The sequence below is a fragment of the Entelurus aequoreus genome, linkage group LG02 (assembly GCF_033978785.1).
Source record: "Entelurus aequoreus isolate RoL-2023_Sb linkage group LG02, RoL_Eaeq_v1.1, whole genome shotgun sequence".
Classification (NCBI taxonomy): domain Eukaryota; kingdom Metazoa; phylum Chordata; class Actinopteri; order Syngnathiformes; family Syngnathidae; genus Entelurus; species Entelurus aequoreus.
Window position 1 is genome coordinate 90,299,999 of NC_084732.1, and position 14,264 is coordinate 90,314,262.

The 14,264-nt window shown below is 36.6% G+C and overlaps 1 protein-coding gene across 1 annotated transcript in view; it reads left to right on the top strand.

The window, feature by feature from the left end:
- The first annotated feature begins 927 nt into the window (after nucleotides 1-927).
- The window catches only part of LOC133642505 (high affinity cAMP-specific and IBMX-insensitive 3',5'-cyclic phosphodiesterase 8A-like), a 58,920-nt gene continuing 45,583 nt past the window's right edge, over nucleotides 928-14,264 (top strand). Inside the window, exon 1 of the mRNA XM_062036730.1 lies at nucleotides 928-1,752. Within this exon, the coding sequence (XP_061892714.1) occupies nucleotides 1,621-1,752 (132 nt within the window). The 5' untranslated portion in view covers nucleotides 928-1,620. The remainder of the gene's footprint in view (nucleotides 1,753-14,264) is intronic.

Genomic DNA, 14,264 nt, shown 5'->3' on the forward strand with positions numbered 1-14,264 from the left:
CTAAAGTTCTTTCAGGATGTATTCTAAATATAATATTTTGTTTTGTCTAAAGTTCTTTCAGGATAAATTTTAAATATAATATTTTCCTTTATTTAAACTTCTTTTAGGACCCATTTTATATATAATATTTAGTTTTATCTAAAGTTTATTTAGAATGGATTTTAAATATGACATTGTGTTTTATCTATAGTTCTTTCAGGATGTATTTTAAATATAATATTTTGTTTTATCTAAAGTTCTTTCAGGTTACATTTTAAATATAATATTTTGATTTATTAAAACTTCTTTTAGTACTCATTTTATATATAATATTTAGTTGTATCTAAAGTTTATTTAGCATAGATTTTAAATATGACATTTGTTTTTTTCATGATGTATTTTAAATATAATATTTAGTTTTATCTAGAGTTCTTTCGGGATACATTTGATCATTTTGTTTAATCTAAAGTCCTTCAGGATGTATTTCAGATATAATATTTTGTTTCATCTTCAGGATGAATTGTATAATTAAATGGTATTTCATTAAGAAATATTGTTCTTATTTTTCCTGTTTGGACTTGTGTCTTTTGATTGATTGAGACTTTTATTAGTAGATTGCACAGTACAGTACATATTCCCTACAATTGACCACTAAATGGTAACACCCCAATAAGTGTTTCCACTTGTTTAAGTCTGGGTCCACGTTAATCAATTCATGTCAAATGCTTTAGGATAAATAGTCAATGAAATGTTGTTTGACGAAGAAAAAAGGCTGGTAATAGAAGGAAGAGCAAGAAGTAGAAGTAGCTCACAGTCACAGCTCGTCAAGGTTGAAACAAGCGCCGCCATTGTTGTTGCTCTTTTCAAACTTCCCGCCACCGGAAGTACCGCCCACAGGCGGCGGCACTGGGCTGCCATTGGCTGCGCACAGCTGATTTGCATTGACGTCAGTAAAGGCTGAAGGTCATCCTCGCGGGCCGCCATTGGCCGGGCGGCTGTCACCCATGGAGGCTCCGACGCCAGCGAGGCGGAGAGAAGACAAGCCGAAGAGGAGCTCCCGTTAGCGGCTTCGTCCTAGCTCGTCTCCCCTCGCGCCCAAACAGCCGCGTTGGCGACATTGACGTCCATTTGACGTCTTTTAGGACGTCTGGCAGCCGCCACATCTGCTTCTTCCGGAGCGGATCCTGGAGACTCTGCACCCGCCTTTGGCCCACCGCAGGCGGCTCTCGGATGACTGAACGCCGGCTGGACCTGGTTGTTCTTCTCCCTCCTATTATTATTGTTATTATTGACATTGTTGACCATGTCGGAGCCGAGAAGACGTCTGCATGTTGTCAAGTGAGGCAGAAAGTCAACATTGTTGCAGTGTGTGTAATGTGTGTGGTGTGTGCGCATGCGTGGCGGCCTACGTCAAGTTGAGGTGAGAAAGAAGAGATGCCAGGGGAGAGTACCAGAGTCCAGAGTCCAGCCAAGTTGGGACTGAAGATGGAGATGAAGATGAAGGAGGAGGAGGAGGTGGTGTGACAATTGCAAATCTATTCTTCATGTCTGTGTGGGGAGCAGCAGTGGTGTTGTCACGGCCCAGATGACACACAAGTCCTTCTACATCTCAGCCATGGAGTCGCACTAGCAGCCTGAAGCATGGGCTGTGCCTCCAGTATCCACATCTCTGACAGGGTGGTCTACCACACGGGGAAGGAGTCCGAGGACTCACCCTCGCCCCAGCAAGGAAATCCTGTCTCGGGTCTGCCTGTTAAAGCCCTGAGCTGCAAGGTGAGGAAGTCACATGACTCATAACTCCTTCTGACATAACTCACTTTTCTTCAACATAACTCACTTGTCTTCAACATAACTCCTTCTGACATAACTCACTTGTCTTCAACATAACTCCTTCTGACATAACTCACTTGTCTTCAACATAACTCCTTCTGACATAACTCACTTGTGTTCAACATAACTCCTTCTGACATAACTCACTTGTGTTCAACATAACTCCTTCTGACATAACTCGCTTGTGTTCAACATAACTCCTTCTGACATAACTCACTTGTGTTCAACATAACTCCTTCTGACATAACTCGCTTGTGTTCAACATAACTCCTTCTGACATAACTCACTTGTGTTCAACATAACTCCTTCTGACATAACTCACTTGTGTTCAACATAACTCCTTCTGACATAACTCGCTTGTGTTCAACATAACTCCTTCTGACATAACTCACTTGTGTTCAACATAACTCCTTCTGACATAACTCACTTGTGTTTAACATAACTCACTTGTGTTCAACATAACTCCTTCTGACATAACTCACTTGTGTTCAACATAACTCCTTCTGACATAACTCACTTGTGTTTAACATAACTCACTTGTGTTCAACATAACTCCTTCTGACAAAACTCACTTGTGTTCAACATAACTCACTTGTGTTCAACATAACTCACTTGTCTTCAACCTAACTCCTTCTGACAAAACTCACTTGTGTTCAACATAACTCCTTCTGACAAAACTCACTTGTGTTCAACATAACTCACTTGTCTTAAACCTAACTCCTTCTGACATAACTCACTTGTGTTCAACATAACTCCTTCTGACAAAACTCACTTGTGTTCAACATAACTCCTTCTGACAAAACTCACTTGTGTTCAACATAACTCCTTCCGACATAACTCACTTGTGTTCAACATAACTCCTTCTGACATAACTCGCTTGTGTTCAACATAACTCCTTCTGACATAACTCACTTGTGTTCAACATAACTCACTTGTGTTCAACATAACTCACTTGTGTTCAACATAACTCTTTCTAACATAACTCACTTGTGTTTAACATAACTCACTTGTGTTAAACATAACTCCTTCTGACATAACTCACTTGTGTTCAACATAACTCACTTGTGTTCAACATAACTCACTTGTGTTCAACATAACTCTTTCTAACATAACTCACTTGTGTTTAACATAACTCACTTGTGTTCAACATAACTCCTTCTGACATAACTCACTTGTGTTCAACATAACTCCTTCTGACATAACTCACTTGTGTTCAACATAACTCCTTCTGACATAACTCGCTTGTGTTCAACATAACTCCTTCTGACATAACTCACTTGTGTTCAACATAACTCCTTCTGACATAACTCACTTGTGTTCAACATAACTCCTTCTGACATAACTCGCTTGTGTTCAACATAACTCCTTCTGACATAACTCACTTGTGTTCAACATAACTCCTTCTGACATAACTCACTTGTGTTTAACATAACTCACTTGTGTTCAACATAACTCCTTCTGACATAACTCACTTGTGTTCAACATAACTCCTTCTGACATAACTCACTTGTGTTTAACATAACTCACTTGTGTTCAACATAACTCCTTCTGACAAAACTCACTTGTGTTCAACATAACTCACTTGTGTTCAACATAACTCACTTGTCTTCAACCTAACTCCTTCTGACAAAACTCACTTGTGTTCAACATAACTCCTTCTGACAAAACTCACTTGTGTTCAACATAACTCACTTGTCTTAAACCTAACTCCTTCTGACATAACTCACTTGTGTTCAACATAACTCCTTCTGACAAAACTCACTTGTGTTCAACATAACTCCTTCTGACAAAACTCACTTGTGTTCAACATAACTCCTTCCGACATAACTCACTTGTGTTCAACATAACTCCTTCTGACATAACTCGCTTGTGTTCAACATAACTCCTTCTGACATAACTCACTTGTGTTCAACATAACTCCTTCTGACATAACTCACTTGTGTTCAACATAACTCACTTGTGTTCAACATAACTCCTTCTGACATAACTCACTTGTGTTCAACATAACTCCTTCTGACATAACTCACTTGTGTTCAACATAACTCCTTCTGACATAACTCACTTGTGTTCAACATAACTCCTTCTGACATAACTCACTTGTGTTCAACATAACTCCTTCTGACATAACTCACTTGTGTTCAACATAACTCACTTGTGTTCAACATAACTCCTTCTGACATAACTCACTTGTGTTCAACATAACTCCTTCTGACATAACTCACTTGTGTTCAACATAACTCCTTCTGACATAACTCACTTGTGTTTAACATAACTCACTTGTGTTTAACATAACTCACTTGGGTTTAACATAACTCACTTGTGTTCAACATAACTCCTTCTGACATAACTCACTTGTGTTCAACATAACTCACTTGTGTTTAACACAACTCACTCGGGTTTAACATAACTCACTTGTGTTCAACAAAACTCCTTCTGACATAACTCACTTGTGTTCAACAAAACTCCTTCTGACATAACTCACTTGTGTTCAACAAAACTCCTTCTGACATAACTCGCTTGTGTTCAACATAACTCACTTGTCTTCAACCTAACTCCTTCTGACATAACTCACTTGTGTTCAACATAACTCCTTCTGACAAAACTCACTTGTGTTCAACATAACTCCTTCTGACAAAACTCACTTGTGTTCAACATAACTCCTTCCGACATAACTCACTTGTGTTCAACATAACTCCTTCTGACATAACTCGCTTGTGTTCAACATAACTCCTTCCGACATAACTCACTTGTGTTCAACATAACTCCTTCCGACATAACTCACTTGTGTTCAACATAACTCCTTCTGACATAACTCACTTGTGTTCAACATAACTCCTTCTGACATAACTCACTTGTGTTCAACATAACTCCTTCTGACATAACTCACTTGTGTTCAACATAACTCCTTCTGACATAACTCACTTGTGTTCAACATAACTCCTTCTGACATAACTCACTTGTGTTCAACATAACTCCTTCTGACATAACTCACTTGTGTTCAACATAACTCACTTGTGTTCAACATAACTCCTTCTGACATAACTCACTTGTGTTCAACATAACTCCTTCTGACATAACTCACTTGTGTTCAACATAACTCCTTCCGACATAACTCACTTGTGTTCAACATAACTCACTTGTGTTCAACATAACTCCTTCTGACATAACTCACTTGTGTTCAACATAACTCCTTCTGACATAACTCACTTGTGTTCAACATAACTCCTTCTGACATAACTCACTTGTGTTCAACATAACTCCTTCCGACATAACTCACTTGTGTTCAACATAACTCCTTCTGACATAACTCGCTTGTGTTCAACATAACTCCTTCCGACATAACTCACTTGTGTTCAACATAACTCCTTCTGACATAACTCAGTTGTGTTCAACATAACTCCTTCTGACATAACTCACTTGTGTTCAACATAACTCACTTGTGTTCAACATAACTCACTTGTGTTCAACATAACTCTTTCTAACATAACTCACTTGTGTTTAACATAACTCACTTGTGTTAAACATAACTCCTTCTGACATAACTCACTTGTGTTCAACATAACTCCTTCTGACATTACTCACTTGTGTTTAACATAACTCACTTGTGTTTAACATAACTCACTTGGGTTTAACATAACTCACTTGTGTTCAACATAACTCCTTCTGACATAACTCACTTGTGTTCAACATAACTCCTTCTGACATAACTCACTTGTGTTCAACATAACTCACTTGTGTTTTACATAACTCACTTGGGTTTAACATAACTCACTTGTGTTCAACATAACTCCTTCTGACATAACTCACTTGTGGTCAACATAACTCCTTCTGACATAACTCGCTTGTGTTCAACATAACTCCTTCCGACATAACTCACTTGTGTTCAACATAACTCCTGACATAACTCACTTGTGTTCAACATAACTCACTTGTGTTCAACATAACTCTTTCTGACATAACTCACTTGTATTTAACATAACTCACTTGTGTTCAACATAACTCCTTCTGACATAACTCACTTGTGTTCAACATAAGTCCTTCCGACATAACTCACTTGTGTTCAACATAACTCCTTCTGACATAACTCGCTTGTGTTCAACATAACTCCTTCCGACATAACTCACTTGTGTTCAACATAACTCACTTGTGTTCAACATAACTCCTTCTGACATAACTCACTTGTGTTCAACATAACTCCTTCTGACATAACTCACTTGTGTTCAACATAACTCCTTCTGACATAACTCACTTGTGTTCAACATAACTCACTTGTGTTCAACATAACACCTTCAAACATAACTCACTTGTGTTTAACATAACTCACTTGTGTTAAACATAACTCCTTCTGACATAACTCACTTGTGTTCAACATAACTCCTTCTGACATTACTCACTTGTGTTTAACATAACTCACTTGTGTTTAACATAACTCACTTGGGTTTAACATAACTCACTTGTGTTCAACATAACTCCTTCTGACATAACTCACTTGTGTTCAACATAACTCCTTCTGACATAACTCACTTGTGTTCAACATAACTCCTTCCGACATAACTCACTTGTGTTCAACATAACTCCTTCCGACATAACTCACTTGTGTTCAACATAACTCACTTGTGTTCAACATAACTCCTTCCGACATAACTCACTTGTGTTCAACATAACTCACTTGTGTTCAACATAACTCCTTCTGACATAACTCACTTGTGTTCAACATAACTCCTTCTGACATAACTCACTTGTGTTCAACATAACTCCTTCTGACATAACTCACTTGTGTTCAACATAACTCCTTCCGACATAACTCACTTGTGTTCAACATAACTCACTTGTGTTCAACATAACTCCTTCTGACATAACTCACTTGTGTTCAACATAACTCCTTCTGACATAACTCACTTGTGTTCAACATAACTCCTTCTGACATAACTCACTTGTGTTCAACATAACTCCTTCCGACATAACTCACTTGTGTTCAACATAACTCCTTCTGACATAACTCGCTTGTGTTCAACATAACTCCTTCCGACATAACTCACTTGTGTTCAACATAACTCCTTCTGACATAACTCAGTTGTGTTCAACATAACTCCTTCTGACATAACTCACTTGTGTTCAACATAACTCACTTGTGTTCAACATAACTCACTTGTGTTCAACATAACTCTTTCTAACATAACTCACTTGTGTTTAACATAACTCACTTGTGTTAAACATAACTCCTTCTGACATAACTCACTTGTGTTCAACATAACTCCTTCTGACATTACTCACTTGTGTTTAACATAACTCACTTGTGTTTAACATAACTCACTTGGGTTTAACATAACTCACTTGTGTTCAACATAACTCCTTCTGACATAACTCACTTGTGTTCAACATAACTCCTTCTGACATAACTCACTTGTGTTCAACATAACTCACTTGTGTTTTACATAACTCACTTGGGTTTAACATAACTCACTTGTGTTCAACATAACTCCTTCTGACATAACTCACTTGTGGTCAACATAACTCCTTCTGACATAACTCGCTTGTGTTCAACATAACTCCTTCCGACATAACTCACTTGTGTTCAACATAACTCCTGACATAACTCACTTGTGTTCAACATAACTCACTTGTGTTCAACATAACTCTTTCTGACATAACTCACTTGTATTTAACATAACTCACTTGTGTTCAACATAACTCCTTCTGACATAACTCACTTGTGTTCAACATAACTCCTTCCGACATAACTCACTTGTGTTCAACATAACTCCTTCTGACATAACTCACTTGTGTTCAACATAACTCCTTCTGACATAACTCACTTGTGTTCAACATAACTCCTTCTGACATTACTCACTTGTGTTTAACATAACTCACTTGTGTTTAACATAACTCACTTGGGTTTAACATAACTCACTTGTGTTCAACATAACTCCTGACATAACTCACTTGTGTTCAACATAACTCCTTCTGACATAACTCACTTGTGTTCAACATAACTCACTCGTGTTTTACATAACTCACTTGGGTTTAACATAACTCACTTGTGTTCAACATAACTCCTTCTGACATAACTCACTTGTGTTCAACATAACTCCTGACATAACTCACTTGTGTTCAACATAACTCCTTCTGACATAACTCACTTGTATTTAACATAACTCACTTGTGTTCAACATACCTCCTTCTGACATAACTCACTTGTATTTAACATAACTCACTTGTGTTCAACATAACTCCTTCTGACACAACTCACTTCTGTTCAACATAACTCACTTGTGTTCAACATACCTCCTTCTGACATAACTCACTTGTATTTAACATAACTCACTTGTGTTCAACATAACTCCTTCTGACATAACTCACTTGTGTTCAACATAACTCATTCTGACATAACTCACTTGTATTTAACATAACTCACTTGTGTTCAACATAACTCCTTCTGACATAACTCACTTGTGTTTAACATAATTCACTTGTGTTCAACATAACTCCTGACATAACTCACTTGTGTTCAACATAACTCCTTCTGACATAACTCACTTGTATTTAACATAACTCACTTGTGTTCAACATACCTCCTTCTGACATAACTCACTTGTATTTAACATAACTCACTTGTGTTTAACATAACTCCTTCTGACATAACTCACTTGTGTTCAACATAACTCCTTCTGACATAACTCACTTGTGTTCAACATAACTCATTCTGACATAACTCACTTGTGTTCAACATAACTCTTTCTGACATAACTCACTTGTGTTTAACATAACTCACTTGTGTTCAACATAACTCCTTCTGACATAACTCACTTGTGTTTAACATAATTCACTTGTGTTCAACATAACTCCTTCTGACATAACTCACTTGTGTTCAACATAACTCTTTCTGACATAACTCACTTGTGTTTAACATAATTCACTTGTGTTCAACATAACTCCTGACATAACTCACTTGTGTTCAACATAACTCCTGACATAACTCACTTGTGTTCAACATAACTCCTTCTGACATAACTCACTTGTATTTAACATAACTCACTTGTGTTCAACATACCTCCTTCTGACATAACTCACTTGTATTTAACATAACTCACTTGTGTTCAACATAACTCCTTCTGACATAACTCACTTGTGTTCAACATAACTCATTCTGACATAACTCACTTGTGTTCAACATAACTCATTCTGACATAACTCACTTGTGTTTAACATAACTCGCTTGTGTTTAATATAACTCACTTGTGTTTAACATAACTCACTTGTGTTCAACATGACTCCTTCTGACATAACTCACTTGTGTTCAACATAATTCACTTGTGTTCAACATAACTCCTGACATAACTCACTTGTGTTCAACATAACTCCTGACATAACTCACTTGTGTTCAACATAACTCCTTCTGACATAACTCACTTGTATTTAACATAACTCACTTGTGTTCAACATACCTCTTTCTGACATAACTCACTTGTATTTAACATAACTCACTTGTGTTCAACATAACTCCTTCTGACATAACTCACTTCTGTTCAACATAACTCACTTGTGTTCAACATACCTCCTTCTGACATAACTCACTTGTATTTAACATAACTCACTTGTGTTCAACATAACTCCTTCTGACATAACTCACTTGTGTTCAACATAACTCATTCTGACATAACTCACTTGTATTTAACATAACTCACTTGTGTTCAACATAACTCCTTCTGACATAACTCACTTGTGTTTAACATAACTCCTTCTGACATAACTCACTTGTGTTTAACATAATTCACTTGTGTTCAACATAACTCCTGACATAACTCACTTGTGTTCAACATAACTCCTTCTGACATAACTCACTTGTATTTAACATAACTCACTTGTGTTCAACATACCTCCTTCTGACATAACTCACTTGTATTTAACATAACTCACTTGTGTTTAACATAACTCCTTCTGACATAACTCACTTGTGTTCAACATACCTCCTTCTGACATAACTCACTTGTATTTAACATAACTCACTTGTGTTTAACATAACTCCTTCTGACATAACTCACTTGTGTTCAACATAACTCCTTCTGACATAACTCACTTGCGTTTAACATAACTCACTTGTGTTTAACATAACTCCTTCTGACATAACTCACTTGTGTTCAACATAACTCCTTCTGACATAACTCACTTGTGTTCAACATAACTCCTTCTGACATAACTCACTTGTGTTCAACATAACTCATTCTGACATAACTCACTTGTGTTCAACATAACTCATTCTGACATAACTCACTTGTATTTAACATAACTCACTTGTGTTTAACATAACTCACTTGTGTTCAACATAACTCCTTCTGAAATAACTCACTTGTATTTAACATAACTCACTTGTGTTCAACATAACTCCTTCTGAAATAACTCACTTGTATTTAACATAACTCACTTGTGTTCAACATAACTCCTTCTGACATAACTCACTTGTGTTTAACATAACTCCTTCTGACATAACTCACTTGTGTTTAACATAACTCACTTGTGTTCAACATAACTCCTTCTGACATAACTCACTTGTGTTCAACATAACTCACTTGTGTTCAACATAACACCTTCAAACATAACTCACTTGTGTTTAACATAACTCACTTGTGTTAAACATAACTCCTTCTGACATAACTCACTTGTGTTCAACATAACTCCTTCTGACATTACTCACTTGTGTTTAACATAACTCACTTGTGTTTAACATAACTCACTTGGGTTTAACATAACTCACTTGTGTTCAACATAACTCCTTCTGACATAACTCACTTGTGTTCAACATAACTCCTTCTGACATAACTCACTTGTGTTCAACATAACTCCTTCCGACATAACTCACTTGTGTTCAACATAACTCCTTCCGACATAACTCACTTGTGTTCAACATAACTCACTTGTGTTCAACATAACTCCTTCCGACATAACTCACTTGTGTTCAACATAACTCACTTGTGTTCAACATAACTCCTTCTGACATAACTCACTTGTGTTCAACATAACTCCTTCTGACATAACTCACTTGTGTTCAACATAACTCCTTCTGACATAACTCACTTGTGTTCAACATAACTCCTTCCGACATAACTCACTTGTGTTCAACATAACTCACTTGTGTTCAACATAACTCCTTCTGACATAACTCACTTGTGTTCAACATAACTCCTTCTGACATAACTCACTTGTGTTCAACATAACTCCTTCTGACATAACTCACTTGTGTTCAACATAACTCCTTCCGACATAACTCACTTGTGTTCAACATAACTCCTTCTGACATAACTCGCTTGTGTTCAACATAACTCCTTCCGACATAACTCACTTGTGTTCAACATAACTCCTTCTGACATAACTCAGTTGTGTTCAACATAACTCCTTCTGACATAACTCACTTGTGTTCAACATAACTCACTTGTGTTCAACATAACTCACTTGTGTTCAACATAACTCTTTCTAACATAACTCACTTGTGTTTAACATAACTCACTTGTGTTAAACATAACTCCTTCTGACATAACTCACTTGTGTTCAACATAACTCCTTCTGACATTACTCACTTGTGTTTAACATAACTCACTTGTGTTTAACATAACTCACTTGGGTTTAACATAACTCACTTGTGTTCAACATAACTCCTTCTGACATAACTCACTTGTGTTCAACATAACTCCTTCTGACATAACTCACTTGTGTTCAACATAACTCACTTGTGTTTTACATAACTCACTTGGGTTTAACATAACTCACTTGTGTTCAACATAACTCCTTCTGACATAACTCACTTGTGGTCAACATAACTCCTTCTGACATAACTCGCTTGTGTTCAACATAACTCCTTCCGACATAACTCACTTGTGTTCAACATAACTCCTGACATAACTCACTTGTGTTCAACATAACTCACTTGTGTTCAACATAACTCTTTCTGACATAACTCACTTGTATTTAACATAACTCACTTGTGTTCAACATAACTCCTTCTGACATAACTCACTTGTGTTCAACATAACTCCTTCCGACATAACTCACTTGTGTTCAACATAACTCCTTCTGACATAACTCACTTGTGTTCAACATAACTCCTTCTGACATAACTCACTTGTGTTCAACATAACTCCTTCTGACATTACTCACTTGTGTTTAACATAACTCACTTGTGTTTAACATAACTCACTTGGGTTTAACATAACTCACTTGTGTTCAACATAACTCCTGACATAACTCACTTGTGTTCAACATAACTCCTTCTGACATAACTCACTTGTGTTCAACATAACTCACTCGTGTTTTACATAACTCACTTGGGTTTAACATAACTCACTTGTGTTCAACATAACTCCTTCTGACATAACTCACTTGTGTTCAACATAACTCCTGACATAACTCACTTGTGTTCAACATAACTCCTTCTGACATAACTCACTTGTATTTAACATAACTCACTTGTGTTCAACATACCTCCTTCTGACATAACTCACTTGTATTTAACATAACTCACTTGTGTTCAACATAACTCCTTCTGACACAACTCACTTCTGTTCAACATAACTCACTTGTGTTCAACATACCTCCTTCTGACATAACTCACTTGTATTTAACATAACTCACTTGTGTTCAACATAACTCCTTCTGACATAACTCACTTGTGTTCAACATAACTCATTCTGACATAACTCACTTGTATTTAACATAACTCACTTGTGTTCAACATAACTCCTTCTGACATAACTCACTTGTGTTTAACATAATTCACTTGTGTTCAACATAACTCCTGACATAACTCACTTGTGTTCAACATAACTCCTTCTGACATAACTCACTTGTATTTAACATAACTCACTTGTGTTCAACATACCTCCTTCTGACATAACTCACTTGTATTTAACATAACTCACTTGTGTTTAACATAACTCCTTCTGACATAACTCACTTGTGTTCAACATAACTCCTTCTGACATAACTCACTTGTGTTCAACATAACTCATTCTGACATAACTCACTTGTGTTCAACATAACTCTTTCTGACATAACTCACTTGTGTTTAACATAACTCACTTGTGTTCAACATAACTCCTTCTGACATAACTCACTTGTGTTTAACATAATTCACTTGTGTTCAACATAACTCCTTCTGACATAACTCACTTGTGTTCAACATAACTCTTTCTGACATAACTCACTTGTGTTTAACATAATTCACTTGTGTTCAACATAACTCCTGACATAACTCACTTGTGTTCAACATAACTCCTGACATAACTCACTTGTGTTCAACATAACTCCTTCTGACATAACTCACTTGTATTTAACATAACTCACTTGTGTTCAACATACCTCCTTCTGACATAACTCACTTGTATTTAACATAACTCACTTGTGTTCAACATAACTCCTTCTGACATAACTCACTTGTGTTCAACATAACTCATTCTGACATAACTCACTTGTGTTCAACATAACTCATTCTGACATAACTCACTTGTGTTTAACATAACTCGCTTGTGTTTAACATAACTCACTTGTGTTTAACATAACTCACTTGTGTTCAACATGACTCCTTCTGACATAACTCACTTGTGTTCAACATAATTCACTTGTGTTCAACATAACTCCTGACATAACTCACTTGTGTTCAACATAACTCCTGACATAACTCACTTGTGTTCAACATAACTCCTTCTGACATAACTCACTTGTATTTAACATAACTCACTTGTGTTCAACATACCTCTTTCTGACATAACTCACTTGTATTTAACATAACTCACTTGTGTTCAACATAACTCCTTCTGACATAACTCACTTCTGTTCAACATAACTCACTTGTGTTCAACATACCTCCTTCTGACATAACTCACTTGTATTTAACATAACTCACTTGTGTTCAACATAACTCCTTCTGACATAACTCACTTGTGTTCAACATAACTCATTCTGACATAACTCACTTGTATTTAACATAACTCACTTGTGTTCAACATAACTCCTTCTGACATAACTCACTTGTGTTTAACATAACTCCTTCTGACATAACTCACTTGTGTTTAACATAATTCACTTGTGTTCAACATAACTCCTGACATAACTCACTTGTGTTCAACATAACTCCTTCTGACATAACTCACTTGTATTTAACATAACTCACTTGTGTTCAACATACCTCCTTCTGACATAACTCACTTGTATTTAACATAACTCACTTGTGTTTAACATAACTCCTTCTGACATAACTCACTTGTGTTCAACATACCTCCTTCTGACATAACTCACTTGTATTTAACATAACTCACTTGTGTTTAACATAACTCCTTCTGACATAACTCACTTGTGTTCAACATAACTCCTTCTGACATAACTCACTTGCGTTTAACATAACTCACTTGTGTTTAACATAACTCCTTCTGACATAACTCACTTGTGTTCAACATAACTCCTTCTGA